The sequence below is a fragment of the Carcharodon carcharias genome, chromosome 1, assembly GCF_017639515.1.
Source record: "Carcharodon carcharias isolate sCarCar2 chromosome 1, sCarCar2.pri, whole genome shotgun sequence".
NCBI classification, from domain to species: Eukaryota; Metazoa; Chordata; class Chondrichthyes; order Lamniformes; family Lamnidae; genus Carcharodon; species Carcharodon carcharias.
The window spans coordinates 155,486,307-155,511,766 of record NC_054467.1 but is presented as its reverse complement, the minus strand read 5'-3'; the positions used below and the strand labels follow the sequence as shown (position 1 = coordinate 155,511,766).

The following is a 25,460-nucleotide window of genomic DNA, read 5'->3' as shown; positions in this document are numbered from 1 at the left end:
ATTAACCAAATACACCAATAGAAGAATGTGTGCACAGAGCTGAAGAATAGATCCAATCTGAAATAAGCAACACCGCCCTCTGCTGCTGTCTCCACCCCAAACAAAGACTTTAATGCATTCCAGATGCAGCATGCTAAGAAATCATTTTGAAAAAAATCTTGAAAATAGAAAATGACAACTGTGTTGAATTTCTCCGCCCCCTCCCCCCCGATTATTTTCACAGGATGGAGATGCTGCTGGCTAGGCCAGCATTTGTTGCCCATCCTTAATTGCCCTCAAGGTGGTGGTGGTGAGCTGCCTTCTTGAACTGTTGCAGTCCATGTAATGTAGTCCAGTGCTGTTAGGAAGGGAGTTCCAAGATTTTGACCCAGCGACAGTAAAGGAACAGAGATATTGTTGCAAGTCAGGATGATAAACGACTTGGGGGGAAACTTGCAGGTGATGGTGTCACTATGGCCTGGTGTCCTTGTCCTTCAAAGTGGTCACAGGTTTGGGAAGCTGCTGTCAAAGGAGCCTTGGCAAGTTGCTGCGTGCATGTTTAAGGTGATGGATGGGGTGCCAATCAAGTCGACAGCTTTGTCCTGAATGGTCTTGAGCTGACTGTTGTTGGAGCTATATTCATCCAGACAAGTGGAGAGTATCCCATCACATTTCTGACTTGTGCCTTGTAGGTGGTGGACAGGCTTTGGGGAAATCAGGTCAGTCATGTGCTGTAAAATTCCAAGCCTCTGACCTGCTCTTCTAGCCAGTGTTTATATGCCAGTCCAGTTGAGTTTCTGGTCAAATGGTAACCCCCGGGATGTTCATAGAGGGGAATTCAGTGATGATAATGCCATTGAATGTCATGGGGAGATGGTCAGATGCCCTCTTGTTGGAGATGGAGATGGTCATTGCCTGGCATGAGTGTTATTTGCCGCTTATCCTGAAATGTTGTCCATATGCAGCAAGACCTGGACATGGACTGCTTCAGCATCTGAGTCACCATAAATGATACTGAACATTCATCAGCAAATATCCCCACTTCTGATCTTATGATGGAAGGACAGTCATTGACGAAGCAACTGAAAATGTTTGGATATCCTGCAACTGAGATGATTGACCTCCAACAACCACAGCCATTTTCCTTTGTGCTCGGTATGACTACAATTGGAGAGCTCCACCTGCAACCCAACAATTCCCATTGATTTGAACTTTACTGGGGCTCCTTGATGCCACACTTGGTCCAATCCTGCCCTGAGGTCAACCACAGTCACTCAACTCATCTCTTGATTTCAGCAATTTTTGCCCATGTTTGGACCAAGGCTGTAATGAGGTCAGGTGCTGAGTGGCTCTGGCAGAACCCAAACTGAATGTCAGTGAGCAGCATATTGTTGGCCAACTGCTGCTGGATAGCACTACAGAGCACCGTTTCCATCACTTTGGTGATGATAGAGTAGACTGATGGGGTGGTATTTGGCTGGGTTGGACTTGTCTTGCATTTTGTGGACAGGACAAACGTGGGCAATTTTCCACATGGCTGTGAAGATGCCAGCATATACCAAAACTGGAACAGCTTGGCTAGAGGCTTGTCTAGCTCTGGAGAACAAGTCTTCAATACTATTGCCAGAAATGTTGGCAGGGCCCATAGCCTTTGCAGTATCCAGTCCCATCAGCCATTTGATATCACGTGGAGTGAATAGAATTGGCTGAAGACTGCCATGTGTGAAGCTGGGGACCTCCAGAGGAGGCCGAGATGTATCATCCACTCAGCACTCATAACTGAAGGCGGTTGCAAATGCTTCAGCCTTGCCTTTTACACTGATCATTTAGGATGGGTAAACCTGTGGTGTATTAGTATGAGAGATGGAATGAGCCACTAAAATAACTTTTTCTGGGCACTTCACTTAACAGATGATAGTCCAAAAAAAAGAATTAAATGCAGTACAGATTAAAGAAGCAAAGGAAGTCATACCCCAGATAGTCACAACAGCAGCAGTTTGAGCACCAGCTTGCTATCGTGCATCGCAGCAATGCTACTTGGGTAGGGAGTTAGGGGCACTGATGGAGGCCACTGCTTCTTGTAGGGATGCAAGTAATAAAGCCCTATTACGCTCTCAAGGAGAAAGTTCCTATGCATCCCATTTTGCTACATTACTCTCAAACTTAAGCCAGGCATGTTCTTTTTTTAAAAAAATTCAATGCCCATGGCTGGTCACATGTTTGTAGAAAATACCAGTGGAGATAATATTCCTCTTTATACTAAATTAATTTAATCTAATCAATTATGGGCACTAACTAATCATGTGGATGACAAAAGTCTCAACAGATGATAACTTGTGTATTGCATGTGATACAGAGCTGGACAAGATGTCTTTTGTTTAAGTACACTAGCTCTGATAAATTAGCCATTTTTACAAATAAAAATAATCTGGTGCTCCAAATAGATCAAGTTTGGAAGGTTAAGACACACTTATTTTAAATCTGCATTTTAAAGAAAAGTCCCAGGATTCATTTCACCTGTATTGCAGGCACTATGTTTTATTATGTGCATGAATTACTTTGTTTTATGAACCAATTTCAACTAAAAAGACATGTAGATAAGAGTCAAGATTAAAAAAAAAGTCCAAAATGAGCGCTGCATTGAGACACACTGGGAAGACGCAGAAGGGCAAATTAAACTGATAACTGGGATTAGATAATGCAAGTTAGGAGGCGGGAAATTTTATACTGGAGATTTAGGGGTGATGTTATTGAAATATTTAAGCTTCTATCTTATCCATGACTTTAGAATTGAAGTCAATGTCAGATTTTATTAGAATGCATGAGGTAGAATTTACATTTCGGGCATAATCTGGAACCTGGGTGCAAGCTGTGCAATTTTTCTGAAATGGATAATTTTTTGCTCAAGTTGACAGTTAAGCTCATTTGCATTTTACATTGTTTAAAATCTTCCAGTACAAACTGCAATACTTTAGAACAATTTTTCTGTATTAAAAAAATACTCCTGGATATATTTAAGAATGGTAAACCAGTGCAATTTTGTTAATACAGCTGAAAGTAGAAAAAAGGGTGAAAGAAGAGTTAAAATGGTGGATGCAAGAAATGGTCTTCTCGTGATGGCTGGTTTGCTAATACAAAGTTGGACAAATACCTTAATCAAAAGGCAAGGTATTTACTATCTTGAGGTAATTAATTACAGCATGCATGCCCACCTAGGTAAAGCACAAAACTAAAATCCTATTACACGATTCCAAACCTTTGTGGCCCCATCCTCCACTATCCCCAGATCACACCACCTCTTCTCCCTATGAAGAAATGAAGGTGTAAGACAAGAGCGAGGGGCCCGGATGGCTGAAGCTAGAACAAAAAGTGGATGGGGAGTAAATGCAAAAAGACAGAGGAACAGCATTTGGATGGGGGACAAGAAGCTGGAGGATGTTAGTGATAGGGTAGGGCAAGATTGTAAATGGATTTAAATATGAGGACACCACACCCAACTAGTTTTACTTTCTCTCAAATGTAAATACTGGCTCTTAGAACATGCAGGAAAATAGGACTAAAAGAAACCAGGGACAGACTTCATGTATACCAACTAAAGGAACATATAAAGGCTCTCAGATATCCAACCGAAAGGAATAGTCTTGCAAAAAGAAAAAGTGAGACAAAAACAATGAGGAAAAAGTATGCAAGCAAACAAAATTTAGGTAATGAAAGCAAAGAGAACACCCTGTACCAGAAGTTTCACAAACCATCACTAAAGTACATAGAACATTTTCCTTCAATGTTCTAGCGAAAAGGGTAAATAGGGTGGTCAACAGGACTTTAAACAAGAAGGGGGGGGGGGGGGCGGGGGGTGGATTCAACTTCATGGAAAATTATGAAAAAACTGAAAAGAAAGGAGAGCCCAGGAAAGGCTATTAAAGTCTCCAGAACACAAAATAGGACAAAGTGTTTGGAAAGGACTAGGAATCTAACTTCAAGCACATCAGATAAAGGGATGACAATGAGAAGGGAGACGGAAAATACAGGACTGAAGGTGTTGTATCTGAATGCACGCAGTATACGAAATAATGTAAATGAGCTTGTGGCACAGATTGAAATTGGCAGGTATGATGATGTGGGCATTACGGAGACATGGCTGCGAGGGGAGCAGGACTGGGAGCTAAGTATCCAAGAATATACATCCTATCGAAAAGATAGGCAGGTTGGCAGAGGGGGTGGGGTTGTTTGGTTAGTAAGAAATGAAATTAAATCAATAGCAAGAAATGATGTAGGGTCAGATGATGCAGAATCTGTGTGGGTAGAGTTGAGGAACCGCAATGGTAGAAAAAAACCATAATGGGAGTTATGTACAGGCCTCCGAACAGTAGTCAGGATGTGGGGCATAAGGTACACTAGGAGATAGAAAAGGCATGTAAGAAAGGCAAGGTTACAGTGATCATGGGGGATTTCAAAATGAAGGTAGACTGGGAAAATCAGGTTGGTAGTGGATCCCAAGAAAAGGAATTTGTGGAATGTCTACGAGATGGCTTTTTGGAGCAGCTTATGGTGGAGCCCACTAGGGAACAGGCAATTCTAGATTTAGTGATGTGTAATGAGGCAGATTTCATAAGGGAGCTTAAGGTGAAGGAAGCCTTAGGAGGACGTGACCATAATATGACAGAATTTACCCTGCAATTTGAGAGGAAAAAGCTGGAAGCAGATGTAATGGTATTAAAGTTGAATAAAGGCAACTGCAGAGGCATGAGGGAGGAGCTGGCCAGAATTGACTGGGAGATGAGCCTAGCAGGAAAGAAGTGGAACAGCAATGGCAGGAGTTTCTGGGAGTAATTTGGGAGACACAGCAAAAAATCATCCCCAGGAAGAAGAAGCATACTAAAGGGAGGATGTACTAAAGGGAGGATGAGGCAACCATGGCTGACAAGGGAAGTCAGGGACAGCATAAAAGCTAAAGAGAAAGCATACAATGCGGTGAAGAGCAGTGGGAAGCCAGGGGATTGGGAAGCCTACAAAGACCAACAGAGGACAACTAAAAAAGAAATAAGGAGGGAGAAGATTAAACAGGAGGGTAAACTAGCCAGTAATATAAAAGATTGCAAGAGGTTTTTTTTTGATTTATAAAGGGTAAGAGAGGCAAAAGTGGAAATTGAGCTGCTGGAAAATGACACTGGAGAAGTAGTAGTGGGGAACAAAGAAATGGTGGAGGAACTGAATAGGTACTTTGCATCAGTCTTCACAGTGAAAGACACGAGTGACATCCCCAAAGTTCAAGAGAGTCAGAGGGCAGAGGTGAGATTGGTGGCCATTACCAAGGAGAAGGTGCTAGGAAAACTGAAAGGTCTGAAGGTGGATAAATCACCTGGACCAGATGGATTATACCCCAGAGTTCTTAAGGAGATAGCTGAAGAGATAGTGGAGGTGTTAGTGGTGATCTTTCAGGAATCACTGGAGTCAGGGAGGGTCCCAGAGGACTGGAAAATCGCTAATGTAACCTGTCTGTTTAAGAAGGGAGTGAGACAAAAGACGGGAAATTACAGGCCGATTAGCCTGACCTCGGTTGTTGGTAAGATTTTAGAGTCCGTTATTAAGGATAAGATTTCAGAATACTTGGAAGTGCATGGTAAAATAGGGCAAAGTCAGCATGGTTTCATCAAGGGGAGGCCATGCCTGAAAAATCTGTTAGAATTCTTTGAGGAGGTAACGAGCAGGTTAGACAAAGAAGACCCAATGGATGTTATCTACTTGGACTTCCAGAAGGCCTTTGACAAGGTGTTGCACAGGAGGCTGCTCAGTAAGGTAAGAGTCCATGGTGTTAGAGGCAAGGTACTAGCATGGATAGAAGATTGGCTGTCTGGCAGGAGGCAGAGAGTGGGGATAAGGGGGTCCTTCTCAGGATGGCGGCCAGTGACTAGTGGAGTTCCGCAGGGGTCAGTGTTGGGACCACAACTTTTCACTTTATACATTAATGATCTAGATGAAGGAACTGAGGGCTAAGTTTGCAGATGATACAAAGATAGGTGGAGGGGCAGGTAGTATTGAGGAGGTGGGGAGGCTGCAGAAGGATTTGGACAGGTTAGGAGAATGGGCAAAGAAGTGGCAGATGGAATACAACGTGAGGAAGTGTGAGGTCATGCACTTTGGTAGGAAGAATAGAGGCATAGACTATTTTCTAAATGGGGAGAGAATTCAGAAATCTGGAGTGCAAAGGGACTTGGGAGTCCTAGTCCAGGATTCTCTTAAGGTTAACTTGCAGGTTGAGTCGATAGTTAGGAAGGCAAATGTAATGTTGGCATTTATTTCAAGAAGACTAGAATATAAAAGCAGGGATGTGCTGCTAAGGCTTTATAAGGCTCTGGTCCGACCACATTTAGAATATTGTGAGCAATTTTGGGCCCCGTATCTCAGGAAGGATGTGCTGGCCCTGGAGAGGGTCCATAGGAGGTTCACGAGAATGATCCCAGGAATGAAAGGCTTAACATATGAGGAACGTTTGAGGACTCTGGGTCTATACTCGATGGAGTTTAGAAGGATGAGGGGGGATCTGATTGAAACATACAGAATACTGAAAGGCCTGGATAAATGGAGGTGGGGAAGATGTTTCCATTAGTCGGAGAGACTAAGGCCTGAGGGCACAGCCTCAGAGTAAAAGGGAAGACCTTTTAGAACAGAGATGAGGAGAAACTTCTTTAGCTAGAGAGTGGTGAATCTATGGAATTCACTGCCACAGATGGCTGTGGAGGCCAGGTCATTGAGTGTATTTAAGACCGAGATAGATAGGTTCTTGATTGGTAAGGGGATCAAAGGTTACGGGGAGAAGGTGGGAGAATGGGGGTTGAGAAACTTACCAGCCATGATTGAATGGCGGAGCAGACTCGATGGGCCGAATGGCCTAATTTCTGCTCCTATGTCTTACGGTCTTAAACTAGATTAACATAACATGGGATGAGGGAAGGGGAAAAACACTAGCAGAGAGTTGTGAGCCAGAGTTCTTTTTTTGATTGTCATATTGAGGTCAAGGTTGAAGATTTCTTGTTTTAGGAGTCACAGACTGGGGGAGATTTAGAAAAATGAACTTGTGTTTTTTTAAAAACAAAAAAACTGCGGATGCTGGAAATCCAAAACAAAAACAGAATTACCTGGAAAAACTCAGCAGGTCTGGCAGCATCGGCGGAGAAGAAAATAGTTGACGTTTCGAGTCCTCATGACCCTTCGACAGAACTTGAGTTCGAGTCCAAGAAAGAGTTGAAATATAAGCTGGTTTAAGGTGTGTGTGGGGGGCGGAGAGATAGAGAGAGAGAGGTGGGGGGGGGGGCGGTGTGTGGTTGTAGGGACAAACAAGCAGTGATAGAAGCAGATCATCAAAAGATGTCAACGACAATAGTACAATAGAACACATAGGTGTTAAAGTTAAAAGTTGGTGATATTATCTAAACGAATGTGCTAATTAAGAATGGACGGTAGGGCACTCAAGGTATAGCTCTAGTGGGGTTTTTTTTTTTATATAATGGAAATAGGTGGGAAAAGGAAAATCTTTATAATTTATTGGGAAAAAAAGGAAGGGGGAAACAGAAAGGGGGTGGGGATGGGGGAGGGAGCTCATGACCTAAAGTTGTTGAATTCAATATTCAGTCCGGAAGGCTGTAAAGTGCCTAGTCGGAAGATGAGGTGTTGTTCCTCCAGTTTACGTTGGGCTTCACTGGAACAATGCAGCAAGCCAAGGACAGACATGTGTGCAAGAGAGCAGGGTGGAGTGTTAAAATGGTAAGCGACAGGGAGGTTTGGGTCATTCTTGCGGACAGACCGCAGGTGTTCTGCAAAGCGGTCGCCCAGTTTACATTTGGTCTCTCTAATGTAGAGGAGACCACATTGGGAGTAACGAATGCAATAGACTAAGTTGGGGGTAATGCAAGTGAAATGCTGCTTCACTTGAAAGGAGTGTTTGGGTCCTTGGACGGTGAGGAGAGAGGAAGTGAAGGGGCAGGTGTTGCATCTTTTGCGTGGGCATGGGGTGGTGCCATAGGAGGGGGTTGAGGAGTAGGGGGTGATGGAGGAGTGGACCAGGGTGTCCTGGAGGGAGCGATCCCTACGGAATGCCGATAAGGGGGGTGAAGGGAAGATGTGTTTGGTGGTGGCATCATGCTGGAGTTGGCGGAAATGGCAGAGGATGATCCTTTGAATGCGGAGGCTGGTGGGGTGATAAGTGAGGACAAGGGGGACCCTATCATGTTTTTGGGAGGGAGGAGAAGGCATGAGGGCAGATGCGCGGGAGATGGGCCGGACACGGTTGAAGGCCCTGTCAACAACCGTGGGTGGAAAACCTCGGTTAAGGAAGAAGGAGGACATGTCAGAGGAACTATTTTTGAATGTAGCATCATCGGAACAGATGCGACGGAGGCAAAAGAACTGAGAGAATGGGATGGAGTCCTTACAGGAAGCGGGGTGTGAGGAGCTGTAGTCAAGATAGCTGTGGGAGTCGGTGGGTTTGTAATGGATATTGGTGGACAGTCTATCACCAGAGATTGAGACAGAGAGGTCAAGGAAGGGAAGGGAAGTGTCAGAGATGGACCACGTGAAAATGATGGAGGGGTGGAGATTGGAAGCAAAATTAATAAATTTTTCCAAGTCCCGATGAGAGCATGAAGCGGCACCGAAGTAATCATCGATGTACCGGAGAAAGAGTTGTGGAAGGGGGCCGGAGTAGGACTGCAACAAGGAATGTTCCATATACCCCATAAAGAGACAGGCATAGCTGGGGCCCATGCGGGTACCCATAGCCACACCTTTTACTTGGAGGAAGTGAGAGGAGTTGAAGGAGAAATTGTTCAGTGTGAGAACAAGTTCAGCCAGACGGAGGAGAGTAGTGGTGGATGGGGATTGTTCGGGCCTCTGTTCAAGGATGAAGCTAAGGGCCCTCAGACCATCCTGGTGGGGGATGGAGGTGTAGAGGGATTGGACGTCCATGGTGAAGAGGAAGCGGTTGGGGCCAGGGAACTGGAAATTGTTGATGTGACGTAAGGTGTCAGAGGAATCACGGATGTAGGTGGGAAGGGACTGGACAAGGGGAGAGAGAAAGGAGTCAAGATAACGAGAAATGAGTTCCGTGGGGCAGGAGCAAGCTGAGACGATCGGTCTACCGGGGCTGTTCTGTTTGTGGATTTTGGGTAGGAGATAGAAGCGGGCCGTCCGAGGTTGGGCGACTATCAGGTTGGAAGCTGTGGGAGGGAGATCCCCAGAGGAGATGAGGTCAGTGACAGTCCTGGAAACAATGGCTTGATGTTCAGTGGTGGGGTCATGGTCCAGGGAGAGGTAGGAGGAAGTGTCTGCGAGTTGACGCTCAGCCTCCGCGAGGTAGAGGTCAGTGCGCCAGACAACAGCACCACCCTTGTCAGCGGGTTTGATGACAATATCAGGGTTGGACCTGAGAGAATGGAGTGCAGTAAGTTCAGAGAGAGACAGGTTAGAATGGGTGAGAGGAGCAGAGAAATTGAGACGACTAATGTCGCGCCGACAGTTCTTAATGAAAAGATCGAGAGAAGGTAAGAATCCAGAGGGAGGGGTCCAGGTAGAGGGAGAATATTGGCGATGGGTAAAAGGATCCGTTGAACTGGGAGAGGACTCCTGCCCAAAGAAGTAAGCCTGGAGACGAAGACGGCGGAAGAGTTCAGTATCATGCCGAGCCCGAAATTCATTGAGGTGAGGGCGTAAGGGTATGAAACTAAGTCCTTTGCTGAGCACTGAACGTTCAGCATCGGAGAGGGGAAGGTCAGGGGGTATAGTGAATACACGACTGGGGTTGGGATTGGAAGAAAGGGTGGGGACGGAGGGACAGGCAGGGGTGGAGGGTCCTAGATGGGTGTTGGTGTCGATGAGTTGTTGGAGCTTGCGTTCCTTAGCACTTGAGAGAAAGAGAGAAAGTTTCTTGTTGAGACGTCGGATGAGCCGAAGGATAAAATGAAACTGGGGGCACGCGCAGCTTTGAAAAAGGGTACAGCGGTGCTGCTGGAGGGAGAGGTCGAGTGTGTTCATATGGCGGCGCATGGCACTGAGTGTTTTTTTAAACTTTGAGTGCCATTACAGAGAACAATTTCAAATTTAGTTAAGTACACATAGCTAAGAAATTTTATGGAAAATACATGTATGTGGTCTAGCAATTAATTCAGAGTGATGGTTCAGGTGGTAGACTGAAGGTAGATTCTTTTCCCAAGAATTCACTAATCTTGAAAGCAAACAATTAAAAAATATTCTCCACCTTTCTACAGCATCTAACATTTCATTGATATTTCCTACAGGAATCAGCACATTTGGCCTTACAATTGCCAAAACTACATTAACATGATCATTATGTCCTTTTGTCAGAGGCTCCACTATCACAAGCAGCAAGCTATCTATGAGAATTAGAATTCTTCCCCCCAACTTTTAGCCTATATATTTACATTTTCCAATCCTCTGCTTACCTTCATATTCTGCTTTAATCTTTAGAGTTTCATCAGTACCTTTGTGAGCAGATGAAACACGCAGTTCACATGGTATGCCATAATTTGCACATGCCTGTTTTATTTTTTGGCTGTGGTCAAGGTCACTGCGGGATCCCATAATCACCACCACTCTTCCAGAGGTCCTTGCCACCAGCAGGTCCTGGATAGGTATTTAAACAAATGGCAAAGTCAATAATGTTTTTCTAGTTTATTGGAAAACCATATCTATTAAAGAAAATAAATCAAATGATATTTGTGTTTAAAAAGTTCCCAGCAGATTTTGGACATATGCAACAAAACTGCCCTACTTTCTCAATATAGACAACATCGTGATACAGTCCAAACATTACTACATAGACAGAGCAAGGTGCAACTACCTTCCAGGTACCAAGTAAACAGTAGGAGTGTGGAGGAATAAAATACGTGTATAATTGTGAATGAAATAAAATACATGTATAATTGTGAATGAAATAAACTACATGTATAATTGGGAAAGGAAATTAAAATACATGTAGAATGAAATTACGGTAGAATGTCCTCAAACAGTCACACAGCCAGCACATAAATTAGCAAATCAAAGGGCCAGTGCTATCTTCCCAGACTAAGGGGCTCCGGATGTCAGATACGGTTGCAAAATCCAAGAGAGTAAAAAACTATTGTGTGTGCATTGCACAAGATATGTAGCCATTAACACTATCTATTTGCTGAACCATCGACATTGTCCTGACTATTTCCTGAACCATTGACATTGTCCTGTCTAATAACACTGATCACTATCCTTTGAAGATTTGAAACTATTGTAATTGCCCAAGTTTCTGTCACAAACCTCTTGCTATATCTATTTGTGTAAAGAGGTGTTAGTCAGAGTCTGGTTCGCTCCGTTGTATGCGACTAGGCTCTCCGTGATATCACGATTTTAATAAAGACTTCCTAGACAAGCCTCCAGGGTCTGAGTGTTCACTCCGTTTTTCCGCAACAGATGGCGACGAAGATGGGATCCGACTGAAGTCCTGTGGCCTCTTAAGTTGGAGAGGTAACCTCTTAAGTTGGAGAGGTAATTGAAAACCTGGACCATCGGATCTCTGAAAAAGAACCCTCACGGAGAAAGGGAGACTCCCCTAAGTTGGGGAGAGTACGAATTGCATCCTAGCTGAAAGGGGGAGTGCAGTTAAATAGTGTCCCCGCTACCTCTTAAAGTTGGAGAGATGGCCTCTTAAGGTGAAAGGGAGACGAAAAGCATCCTAGCTGAAAAGAGGAGTGCTTGAAAAAGGGTAGCTACCGACCAGACTCAAAAAACCCAAAGAATCGGAGGACTTGTTAAAGAACTCTTAATATACCCAGGGGTTTGAGTCCCCTGGAGGTGAAAAGTAAGTAATTTGTGTTTTCTTTTGTGTATATTATTAAGTAAAATGGGAAATATGACATCAAAGAAACCCCAAATGCTTATATGTATGTCCATTACGGTCCTGAAATTGTCCAATATGTTTCTGATTGGGTTAAATGGACTCAAAGGAAAGGAGAGAGCTTCCCACCAGCTGGAACTTTTAATCGGAACAGATTTGAGTGTTTATAATATGTTTTAAGGGAAGTAGATAGTCCGCTACTGAATTTTCTATAGCTTAAAAAAAAATTGATTAAGTTACAAGAGCTGTTTGTGCTGAAGAGAGAGAGCGAGAGAAAGGGTACCCCTAGGGGGTTAATAAGCAATTGACAAGCAGCAGCAGAGAAAATGTGAGCTTTTGTCAGTTTGAAGGTCCCTATAAGTGGAGCCTTCAAGATCCCTTTATTTCCCCAGTTACTCGAAGCTTCATTTAGAGTTAAGTTCAATATAATAGGAGTATCGATACATACCTTTATCTATGTGTTTGTGTGCAATGAAGCATTTGTATGTGAGTTTTGTGTTTTCTTCCTTGAATTGTCTTTTGTGTGTGTAGTTGAGCACTTGAGTCGAAAGCCCCATATTAGATTAAAGGAAATGTTTATTCAAACATTCCAAAGTTTTGAGTATAACGTTTGACTTGAGATTTCTGGCAAAAATCGTAATTTGAAGGTAGTGTAAAAATAAAACAGGGCTTGCCTTTGTTTGAGATGAACCAACCCTTGTACTACCCTCTTGCAGACTAGTAGGGAATGACCCTCATCATCAGCTTCCAAACTGATTGGGATTAATACATATGAGTTAGCATTTACTTGAAATTCAGAAGGATTCTAGGAAAACAAAAAGACATAAACACAAGGTCTAGGTGGTTCCAATGGATAAAAAGAGGTTTCTTATGAAGAGATGAATTAAATATTAAAGGAAATCTGCTTTCCAAAAGCACTGCAATTTGAATTTGGGACAATCTTAAATTACACTGCACTTTACAATTCAACAGGTTACTTTTGAATCACTAGGATGCTATCTAAGATAAAGAATGTGTCGATAAACATACGGAAATTATAACTTGGATACAAATCATTACACATGAAAAAGAGGTGGTTTTAATTTTGATGGTGTAAATTACAGTTCTTACAAAGTTTAAAAATTTGAGGTTTGGTTCTTGATAAAGTTCTCAAAAGGGAATTTTCATTTTAAAAGGTCTGCCGACAATTGGCACTAATTCAAATGCTGCAAGCTTTTGTGTTTGCAAGTCTGTTCCCAAAATATGAAGCTAAGCTCAAGACCTTGACAAAGTTTGACAGAAATCCAATTTTTGGCCAAGTTAATGAATCTGGGATAATTCTAAAAGAAAAGGGTCAGACACAATTTAGTGGGTTACTTTTAAGACAATAAAATCTTTGAGAAGGAAAGGAAGCAAAACATGTCAATACCTGATTTCTGTTTTTAAAGCTGTTATGAGAATGTTTTATTTATTTTAAAGTCTCTCCAGGCAACCTGAACAAGATAAGATGGTAGCTGTTGCAAGTGTAATATGGTATGAGGCAAGTAGGAGAATGAGTTAGGGAAAGAGGACATGTACAAACTGTTTTAAGGGAAATGAATTTGATAATCTGGCCATCAACTGAGGCATTGGAACTGCACAGCGGGAGATAAGCAAAGATCTAGAGACAGGTTCACCCCATTTGAAATGATAACAGGAAGAGCCATGCAATTACCTGAAGGTATTATAGTAGGAGGTGTAGGGCCACAGAAAGGAAAAATACAGGACAATGTAAGGGAATTAAGTAGGCAATTACATGAGTTGAGAGAGGAAGTTAAAGAGGTGATACATGCGCACTTGTAGATATGAGAATGGGAAGTAAATGGAGGCATTACACAGTTAAAGATACATGACAATTGACCAAGTGGTAACCCAGAGAACGGGAGCCGATGTTAATGTCTCCACAGATCTACGATCCAGGTCGTGGGGCTATCAGTACTGGCAACAAGGTCGGGGATCATCACTGCTCATCCTGCACTGCAGGAGGAACTTTGGTACAGCATGGACAGTGCCGAACGCGACACGCAAAGGGGAATGATAAATGTAACAGTAGGAGAACAAGTGCTTTCAAATTGTAGTAAGGGCTTGCTTCAGATCAAGCATGGGAGGTCCGCCACTACCCAGCCACCTCCCATCTCTACTTTCACAGTCTGAGTAGAGATAATTGGAAGCCCCTCAAACCACACCAACTGATCCATCTTGTCCGACTATGCATCCAGGACCGACAAATGGTTTGGTACTGGTTAATCAGAAGTTTTGTATAACGTACACCATGAGCTGGTACCCATAGTCTTGAATATATCTGGTGTCATCCTGCCCCAATGGTACTCAACCCATACCCAAGCACTCTATATGGCTCTGACGCTCCAATTGATGACTGAAGCAGTTCAGTTCAGTGGCGAGATGCAATCAGGCTTGGGAGGGAACTGCGTTAAACGCAGCCTGATAAATGATGCCGCTACAACGTTCAATATAGGGACATCATTGGTTAATCCAAAGCCTGGCTACCGTGCTCGAAAGTCATGCGGGGACTATGAATAAATTAATTGAAATAGGGATAAATATTTCAGACGAAGCGAGCAGAAATGATGTATGCAACACCTATGGATCTTGGGCACTGGAACAAGGCTGAGAAAATTTAAGACAGACTAAAGAAGGGGTACTCCCTTTATAGGTAACTAATGAGCATTTATTGAATCTCTCTCAATACAGGGATCATGTCTTGACCAGTTGCCAGCTCAGGGATTTAACACGTGTATGTAGAATGAATGTTGAATGTATAGTGAATAGTAATATGCTAATAGGTATTGTATTAGTAATATCTGTCATACCTATGTCAATGACATACCCAGGCAAGACGCCCACAGTGACTGTTGGTACGGGACCCCAGCCATGGGGCCCATTTGTACACCTACAAATGGACTTTATACAAATGCCTAAATGTATGGAATATAATTATGTTTTAGTTCTAGTATGTTTGTTCTCGCGATGGATGGAGGCGTATCCCACCTGACGAAATGATGCTGTTGTTGTTGTTGTAAAATTGTTGTTCATTTTACTGCTAAAGTGATAAAGGAACTGTTGAAGGCCTTACTATGCAACCATCACCTTTCCTGCCCATACCACCCTCAGTCTACCGGGGCGGTGGAAAGACAAAATGGTATTCTGAAAAACAAACAAGCTAAATTATGTGAAGAAACCAGTTTGAAAGGCCTGAAGCTCTACCCTTGGTGCTCATGACTATGCGCTCTCACCCTAGCTGTCTCAAGAGCTTGCATATACAGGTAGTAGAAACTCAGAAAAAGCCCACCATTGAAGATTGCCATCAATACCAGCCCGGGGACCTAGTCCTAGTAAAGACCTTCAGGAGAAAGAACTGTTTGGAATCTCAATGGGAAGGGCCTTTCCAAGTCCTGCTCGCCACCCAAATGGCCGTAAAGGTTGAAGGACACCCGTGTGGATCCATGCATCGCATGTCAAGTGGACGCTGACTTCGGACGGAAGTGCTTGTGCAAGAATTTTAACTGAGCCGTCAGAACGCTGATTCTGATTTGGATCCTGTCCTGTGTGGTCCTTGCAGGGGCATGGACTACCAATTCTGCGGTTCAACGAATGCAGGCCATAGCCTTGCAAGTTAATCGGACTAAATGTTGGATTTGTACTCATTTTCCTTTATGCAAAACAGCAACTGAATTGCATGAGAGGGTGGAAAGGACCCTACCTTGTGCTGCTAACAACTCAAACGGCCCTGAAGATTAAAGGGAAGGAAGACTGGGTCCACGCCACTCGCTGTAAAGAACATTGTCCAGCAGTCCTATAATCGCCGTTATCAGTGAACTAATTTGCATTATGTATCGGATACTGCTTTTTACTATATTCTGTCTTTTTGCTATATTTTGTGGGGTGTACCCAAAGGATTCTCACCCCAACACCTTTTTGTCTTTATGCCGGGCCTATGCTAGACAAGCAGGGCAGGGCACCTTTTGGATATGTGCCCAGATTCCCCAACATGGAGGTGAATCAAGCACCTAACAGACAAAACCAATGACTGAGGAAGAAGTGAAGGATCTCACAAATTTCCACACCCAGTCAGATGATGCAGAATCCAATATGTTCAAGGGATGATTCCGTCACTCTCCACCTGCTAATGAAGGGAAGGAAGACTGGATCCACGTCACCTGCTGTAAAAAACATTGTCCGGCGATAGTATAGCAACTATTAACTTGTATTATGTATTGGATACTGTTCTTTGTTATATTCCGCAGGGAATACCCAAGGCACCCTCACCCAAACACCTTTTTGTCTCTATTCCGCACCTATGCTGGAGAGGTAGGACAAGGTGCCTGTTGGATATGCGCCCAGACCCCCCAACATGGGGGAGAGACATGCTGTTCCTCTAAATGACACTGAGTATGCTGACGTTCGAATTTTTAGTATTGTAACACCACAGCACAATATGTTTAGGGGTTGGTTCCGTCGCTCTCCACCTGCCAATGAGTGGAACTATACAGAACATGGGATTAGAATTAGACCCCACTAGAGCCGGTAAACGCCACCTGTTGGTGTTCCATCCTTACACTCAGCACTTATGATCTGGGACGAAGCTCCTGCATTACTACAGTATCATACATCTTTCACCTATCTGTTTGAAAGCCCGCCGGTACTAAACATCCACCAGACTCTCTTAATGGTACATACTGGGTTTGTGGAGATAAAGCTTACAGCTGGTTGCCTGGGATGCCTCAACTATCCCTTTTCTCTAAGGTGCCTGTAGGAAATTCGGAAAAGAACGAAACCACTCCCACCTAGAGTGACTGTTGCTACCTAGCATACTTAAATCCCTATCTTCGCCGTATAGGTAAATCAGATATGCACCCACATCGGCACCTACATTGCCGTGGCATCTTGGAATCAGAATGATTCTGGATGATTGCTTTGCCCCCGTATGGATAGGCTCGTAATTCCCATGAAATTATCAACCTGGCAGCTGTGCTTGAAAAAGTCGCTAATTCAACAGCTGATGCTCTGATTAAAACACAGAAGCAGATCTCAGCTAGCACCACTGAATGATAGCATTACACCTAACCCTATTACAAAACAGGATGGCCCTTGACTTCCTTCTAGCTGAAAAAGGTGGCACTTGTGCTATGCTAGGCTCAGAGTGCTGCACTTATGTACCCAATGTCTCTGAAAATGTCACTGACTTGGGAAAGCATGTCATGGGCAAGGTACAAGAAATAAAGGCGGCTGGGGAAAGTTCATGCAATTTTTAGAGCAGCTCACTGGTGGGGACAGAAAGTTTACCTCACCAGGGACCGGTCTTTTCCTCGTGGTATGAACCCCTCTGTATGAAGATATTATTCCTCACTGGTGTTAATCTAAAAGAAAAGATTCCTCACTGGTGTTAATCTAAAAGAAAAGATTAACAAGGAGGGACTGTGGAGGAATAAAATACATGTGTAATTGTGAATGAAATAAAATACATGTAGTTTATTTCATTCACAATTATACATGTATTTTATTTCATTCACAATTATACATGTGTAATTGGGAAAGGAAATTAAAATACATGTATAATGAAATTACGGTAGAATATCCCCAAACAGTCACACAGCCAGCACATAAATTAGCAAATCAAAGGGCCAGTGCTATCTTCCCAGAATAAGGGGCTCCGGATGTCAGATACGGTTGCAAAATCCAAGAGAGAAAAAACTATTGTGTGTGCATTGCCCAAGATATGTAGCCATTAACACTATCTATTTCCTGAATCATCGACATTGTCCTGTCTATTTGCTAACTAAACCATTGACATTGTCCCGTCTAATTGTTAAATCATTAACACTGATCGCTATCCTTTGAAACTATTGTAATTGCCCAAGTTTCTGTCACGAACCTTTTGCTATATCTATGTGTGTAAAGAGGTGTTAGTCAGAGACTGGTTCACTCCATTGTATGCGACTAAGCTCTCCGTGATATCACGATTTTAATAAAGACTTCCTAGACAAGCCTCCAGGGTCTGAGTGTTCACTCCGTTTTTCCACAACAAGGAGTGAATAAAAGGAAATGTAACCATCATAACTTTACATAAATACATGGAGTACATCAGTTAAGTTTTAAGATGCTCAAATGGCAGCTTCTCCTATCTCTCAGGATGTTTTGTTTAGTACTACTTTTGTCTATTTTTATTTCGGTTCTAAGGAAAAACAACCACAAGAACATTATTATGAGGATGATCAGAAGCTTGGCCAAACAAGTGGGAAATGGGAGGGAATTTCGAGAGCATAGATCTTAAATAGCTGAATGCACAGCCACCAATGGTGAGGATTGGGAATGCCCAAGATGTCAAGAGTTGAAGATTCCCCAAGGGTTTTAAAGGCAGAAATGGTTACAGATAGGGAGGGTGACCCCATGAAGGGATTTAAACTAGAAACTGAGAATTCTAAATTAGAGATGTTGCTAGATTGAGAGTGAATAAGCAAAGGGGAGATGGGCCTGAATTTGGTGAAGGATGGGATATGGACAGCAGAATTCTGGAACAGCTGAAGTTTATGGAAAGATGAAAGATTGGAGACTGATCGAGAGTAAAGAAATAGATGAAATGATAGGTGAAAAAGGCATGGATGAGGGTTTCAGTAGTAGATGACTAAGGCAGGAGGAGAGACTGGCAGGGTTGGAAGCTCAGTGTCAAGTTTTATGCCAAGGTGGAGAACAGTTTGGTTCAGAAATAATGGCAAGTGAGCCGGATTAAATTTTTAGCAGGTTCCAACGATGATGGTTTTCGCCTTCTCAGATTAACTAAGGAAATGTGAAACTTCAGGTTGACATACCAATATTCATGCACACCTGTATGAAAGTGGGTTATTTACTACAGTAAAATCTTTGTTATCTGGCATGCTGAGTGAATGGGTGGTGCTGGTTAATGGGGTGTTACATTACTCTGGACACAAATCAAGGTTCAGTATATCTTTGTTCAGGCACAATAACCAAATCTGACCCAATAATTTCAATATAAAGTCCAAGGACAATTTCTGAAGATTTACAATCTATTATTATTAGTTTTTCCCAAAAGCATGCATTATCTGAACACTATAAATGATTGACCTTTTTTAAAAAAAAGCTGTCAGAAATTCCTGTTATTAGAGAATTCTGGTTGGTAGAATGCCGGACAACACAAGGTTTATTGCACTTTCGTTAACCATAATTTTAATACCTGCACTCTTTCTGCCACCCACTCAAAGTTTCTCTTGACCATTTGCATAGCTTCAGGAGTCACTTCTTTGAGATCACGATAAACCTGAAGAAAAAAAATATTGAAGACAGCAGCTCTACAATCCACAAAAGGGCAGTTTCTATCACATGCAATTCAGTGGCTAATTTCAGCAACATAAATTTTTAAAAAACGGTAATGCTGATTATTGGTGCAAAATAAACCAAGGCTGCAGTTGGGAAGCATCTAGGGTTACATAATGTTGGCAAAATAGTGAAAGCCATATATTTTGTTTCTTCATAAAAACCAATGTTCAATGTTGACAACTATAAAGCTGGAGTTTCAAAATTATATGAAACTATTACCTGCAAGCATCCAAAAATCTTGTACACAAGTTGTATGAGAGCAAGTTTTCAAAAGCACTCTGTCTGAAAAGTATTTTAAATTGGAAAAGAAAAAATAGGCTGCATCTCTTGACCAGTGCACATGCGCAGATAGCTACTGGCCAGACAGTAGAAAAAATATTTTCACGATGGGGCCTATGACTGGTTCTATCTCCAGGCAGCATTAGCAGCCCTCCTAGATCTAAGTGCCAGCCTTGGGTGCTTAAATACATCTAAACCAAGGAGGATGCTGATCTTGTTCAGCAAGATAGCCAATCCAAGGTTGTCCCATAAAGCAAGCTGGTTTCTTCATATATTAAAAAAAACCCCACATCCCTAGTAGCCACAAGAAACAGTGAAGCACCAACAATTTCCTAATCAAATAAACAGTGATGCGAGAAAAGCATCTTCATTCCAATCCAGGTTTTCGCAAACACTTGGGGAAGATTTTAAACCCAGCCCACCTGGCATAAATGGGGCAAGAGAGTTGTTAAAATGGCAGTTAAGAGATTTGTTGTACTGACTCTCAGTGGGAGGGCTTATAATTAATAGGTTTATAAGATTGTTATATTTTGGGACTGTAGTTTTAAATTTAGGGTAAGTGAAACAAGGTCACGTGACCTGTTCTGCCGTCTGCCTAACAGTAAGCCTGTTAGAGATCGAAGGGGGGCTCAGAGTATCTTACTGAGAAGGTGCAAGATATTTACACTTGGAGACAATGTCTGCAGTTTTGAGTTTACAATGAGTAAAGGTCCACAGGTGTTACATAAGAACTAGGAGCAAGAGTAGGCCAATTGGCCCCTCAAGCCTGCCCCACCATTCAATAAGATCATGGCTGATCTGCTCCAGGACTCAAATCTTCTTTCGTGCCAGCTCCTCAGATTTTTGAAACAGAGGAGTTGAGGGTTATCTACCTCCTCTTCAAATACTTTGTGATCTAGCCTCCACAATTCTCTGGGGTATAGAATCCCAGACATTCACTACCCTCAGAAGAAATTCCTTCACATCTCAGTTTTTAAATGAGTGTCCCTTTATCCTGTAACTATGTCTGCTAGTTCGAGATTCCCCCACTAGTGGAAACATCTTCTCAACATCTACCTCGCCAAGCCCCCTCAGAATCCTGTACGTTTCAATAAGATCACCTCTCATTCTTCTAAACTCTAATGAATAAAGGCCTAACCTGTTTGGCCGTTCTTGATAAGTCAACTGCTTCATCACAGGAATCAGCCTAGTGAATAACTTTTGAACCACCTCTGATGCCAGTTTATTCTTTCTTAAATACAGAGACCAAAACTGTACACAGTACTCCAGGTGCAGCCTCACCAACACCATGTACAGTTGTAACAAGACTTCCCTATTTCTAAACACCAACCTCCTAGCAACACAAGCCAAAATTCCATCTGCTTTCTTGATTACTTGTTACACCTACATGCTAACTTTGTGTTTCATGCACAAGAACACCCAGATCCCTCTGTGCTGCACTTTTTAAAATGGAGAGACTCCATTTAATTCTTCCTACCAAAGTGCATGACCTCACACTTCCCTACATTAAACTCCACCTACAAGTTTTTGCCCACTCACTCAACCTATCTTAATCCCCTTGTAAATTTCTTATGTCCTCATCACGTCTTCCCACCTATTTTTGTATGGTCAGCAAATTTGGATACATTACTCTGCCCCCTCCTCCAAGTCATTAATATAGATAGTAAATAATTGAGGCCCTAGGACTGATCCTTGTGGCACTCCACTAGTTATGTGTTTCCAACCGGAAAAAGACCCATTAATCCCAGCTTGGTCTTCTGTTAACCAATCCTCAATCCAGGCTAATGCATTATCCCCAATACCATGAGTTCCTATCCTGTTGGGTTGTAAATGGTTGTGCTATAAACGATCCATCTACTTCTAAGGTGAAAGTAAATTGGGATCAAAAGATAGCTAATTAGCATTTCTACCTACATTGCCAAGGGGAAGAGGGCAGAGGGAGCCATTTTTGAGATCAAGTTACAATCTTCCCTATGAATACCACAGAAGTTTGTGGTTTGCTGTGGTTGGCAGCCATGAGGTAGGCAGCAGAAGAAAGAAGTAGTCAGACCTGCACCTAGAGCAGAGAAAATGCTGACTCTAGTGTTCAGCAAGCAGAACGCAGGTGAGAACTCACTCAGACTGAAGACTTGAGTTTGTGAGGATGGATGAGAGGCAAAAAGATATGCTTATCTTGGAGCCAGAGGGAAGGAATCTACAATATAACCCTCAGTGAAAGTTAGTTCTGAGATTGGAAGTTACCTGGCTGGGAAACTAAAAGCAAGCAATACACTGGAAGCTGGTAGCAGCTGTGGACTGTTTGCGACAACTGTAATTCCGTGGAGAGTGTGATATGTGATAAGTATAAAAAGGATGAGTTTTATTTATGCGCTTTAAAATATAAATTGCCTACAAAATGTTCAGTCAAAATGTTTTTAGTCATTTGTTAAAGTAAAAGTTTTAAAATTTATTCTTGCCATATCATTCTTTCAGCTAGTAACTGGAAGTTTGAATCTTTTAAAAATGTTATCCAGTTCTACAGAAAATGTATCAGAGAGCAAGGAAGACAACAGCCTTCTTCACATCAAAAGGTTGCAGCCTGAAGATATCATTGAGGTGCAGCATAATTTTAACTCAAGAAGCCTGTATTGGGCCAAATCAGACCAAGACAGGCAATAGCAGAGTGGCCAGAAGAGGCCAAGGTAAGTCTATTTATTTATGGTATCTTTCAAGGCTTTCTAATTAAGCCAGAAGATGGTCTCAGGTCATCCCAAATCTAGCCTTTCCCTCCCAGCTTAATCTCCGTTTAAACTCTCCTCTAACACTAAAACTACACTGAAACGGTTTCCTTGGGAGACAGGTGCCCTTAAGTTCCTCTCCGAATTACCAAAACCCTGGTTTTAGGATAGACAGTTCTGCCAAACATTAGTCAAGCCCAGGTCTCGCGTTTTATTCTTTTGGGAGTTACCCTCCTGCCTAGAGTTAAAACCCAACCCCTTGAAGTCAAGTCACGTACGTAAACACAAACCTGTTTGTCCTTTTGCAGTTTGCGATCCCCCAAAGGCCACAGTCTCCACGAGTCATTGTCAATGACATCAGCAAGTAATATCTCCTTGGTACAAGCACAAACTCCAAACTCCACCTAGATAAAAAAAAACAAAAACCAAATTGGTTGACAAGACGTCAACAACATGATTTACTTGCAATAAGATAACTACTTACTTTCATATCCACAAGTGTACAGTTTTGAGTTGCCCAGGCTTTCTCCAATATCTCAAACACAGCCAAAGTGGTCCGATTCATAATATCTACTTCACACCGTTCAATCTGCAGTCCTCCACAGTTAAACTGAGCCTGAATCAATTGTTCTTCAGACCATTGCGGGTCATTATTAGCATCATCCTAAAAGACAAATTAATTTTAATTATTTGATAGATAATATGTTGCAATGAAATACAAGCGGTTTAAAAAAAATCATTTTACTCAAACTTAGTGTCACCTTTGGCTCAGTTGGTAGCCCAACTCAGGTCATGGGGTTCCAGACCATTCCAGTGCCTTCTGTGCAAAATCTAGGCTAATAGTGCAACAGCAATATTGATGATAATCAGGCAATATCGATTTCATGGCATAGTTCTAAGGAGTGTGCAGGTACAGAGGAACCTGCAGAGTTTACGTGTATAAAAAAACTTTGAAGGTGGCATGACATTGAGAGTAATTAGTAAAGCATATGGGATCCTGAGTACAAAACAAGTTATGCCGAATCCTTATAAAGCCCTGGATTTTTGATAGTGATTTTGATAGTGGGGGATTCAGTGATGCTAATGCCATTGAACGTCAAGAGGCGATGGTTGGATTCTCTCTTGTTGGAGATGGTCATTGCCTGGCACTTGTGTGGCATGAGTGTTACTTGCCATTTGTCAGCCTAAGCCTGGATATTGTTCGGGTCTTGCTGCATTGGCAGCAAACATTCCCACTTCTGACCTTATGATGGAAGATCTTGATAAAGTAGCTGAAGATGGTTGGGCCTAGGACACTACCCTGAGGAACTTCTGCAGTAGCATCCTGGAGCTGAGATGACTGACCTCCAACAACCACAACCATCTTCCTTTGTACTAGGTATGACTCCAACCAGCAGGGAGTTTTTCCCCATTGACTCCAGTTTTGCTAGTGCTCCTTGGCACCACACTCAATCAAATGCTGCCTTAATGTCAAGGGCCCCTCAGGAGTTCAGCTCTTTTGTCCGTTTTTGAACCAAGGCTTTAATGAGATCAGGAGCTAAGTGGCCCTGGCAGAACCCAAAATGTGCATCAGTGAGCAGGTTATTGCTAAGCAAGTGCTGCTTGATAGCACTGTTGATTACCCCTTCCATACTTTACTGATGCTGGAAAGTAGACTGAAGGGTCGGTAATTGGCCTGGTTGGATTTGTCCTGCAAACTTGTCCATCTGGTTGAGCCGTAACTGAAGCATTGTGCCCAACTCTGGTCATCATGCTTTTGGAACAACGTGAGGGCCCGTGAGAAGATGCAGAAGAGATTTACAATGGTTCCAGGGATGAGGGATTGTGACTACAAGGTTAAGTTGGGTTATCCCCTTTGGAGCAAAGGAGTGTGTGGAGATTTGGATAAGAGATCTACACAATTATGACAGGTTTCAATAAGGTAGGCAAAGAAAATCTGTTCCCAGTGGCTGAGGGGACACAGATTTAGGGTTTTGAGCATAAGATACCCAGGGGGGTGGAAAAATGTAGCACATTTTTTTCTTAAACAATGCATGGTAATGTTCTGGAATGCACTGCCTACAAGGGTGGTGAAGCAGAGATGAATCAATAATTTAAAAAGGGAACTGCTTCATCAGAAAAGCTTGTCAATGTTTCTTCATTCAACTAAAAGATGATGCCTATAAAATCACCTCAACCACATCAATTTTTTAAAAAAATTATTCTGGGGATGTGGGTATTCTGACAAGGCCAGTATTTATTGCTTATCCTTAATTGCCCTCGAGAAGGTGGTGGGGAGCTGCCTTCTTGGATTGCTGCAGTCCATGTGGTAGTGTAGGTACACCCAAAGTGCTGTTAGGAAAGGAGTTCCAGGATTTTAGCCTAGTGACAGAGGAACTTGATAGAGACAAAATGTTACAGCTACCTTAAAGAACATCTCCAACTTTGGAGGGCAGAACTTGTATCCTTCTTTTACACCAGGATTTCTCTTTAGAAAAGAGCCAGTAGCAATTCTTCTACAGACCCACTCAATAGGAATCATTTGACAGTTGGCTGCCACAAATGCTGTTTCGCCATGCTGCTTCTCAAATGCAGTTTTTATGCCTTAAAAAAAAAAATAATTAATATGACTACTCCAGAAGTTTCACCCCTCAAAAAAGACCAGCAAAGTCTTACCAGCATCCTGCAGCAGTTTGAAGACAGAAACCGTAGTTTTGGTAGATATTGCAGCCTTGCCCATCATCTGATCTTTCCTGACTGCATTGCCAGCTGTAATCTGATCCTTGGACTGAATCAATACTTGTCCTGGACAGCCCAACAGCTCATACACTTCCTTGGTCTTTCCTTCATTCAGTTTTTTGCCAATTTTCAATTCTGAAGGGATATTTAATAAGAAAAACATATTAGGCATTCCATTTTCACTCAGTGAACGTTTTAAGGTTGATTTTTTAAAAATGTTTTTACATAAGGCTGAGCACAGACCCTTGGGGTTCACCAAGAAAAATTCACCTGGTAAACTGGTAGGATCAAAGGCAGCATTTGCTGTTACGATAGAGGGCCAGCTCTGGTCATTTTATACTACAACGGTAGCATTATGTAACAGTGAGCAGTCTTTGCACCACACAGCTATTCAGAAAGTAGTTATTACGGGATTTTAACAGTGGAAATAATCTGGGAAAGCCTTCCAAAAGGCGGTGGCGGATAAATAACATGAATTAGTACCAATTAATCTAAAGAGAGAGAACTTTTTAAATTTC

General features: G+C 42.5%; 1 protein-coding gene across 3 annotated transcripts in view; it reads right to left on the bottom strand.

Moving 5' to 3' along the window:
* The window catches only part of paics (phosphoribosylaminoimidazole carboxylase, phosphoribosylaminoimidazole succinocarboxamide synthetase), a 30,289-nt gene that overhangs the window by 4,322 nt on the left and 507 nt on the right, over positions 1-25,460 (bottom strand). For all 3 annotated transcript variants that reach the window (XM_041200177.1, XM_041200187.1, XM_041200197.1), the window contains exons 3-8: positions 24,880-25,077; positions 24,629-24,807; positions 22,709-22,888; positions 22,515-22,628; positions 19,086-19,169; positions 10,434-10,614 (exon numbers count right to left, since the gene is read on the bottom strand). In XM_041200177.1, the coding sequence (XP_041056111.1) occupies positions 10,434-10,614; positions 19,086-19,169; positions 22,515-22,628; positions 22,709-22,888; positions 24,629-24,807; positions 24,880-25,077 (936 nt within the window). The remainder of the gene's footprint in view (positions 1-10,433; positions 10,615-19,085; positions 19,170-22,514; positions 22,629-22,708; positions 22,889-24,628; positions 24,808-24,879; positions 25,078-25,460) is intronic.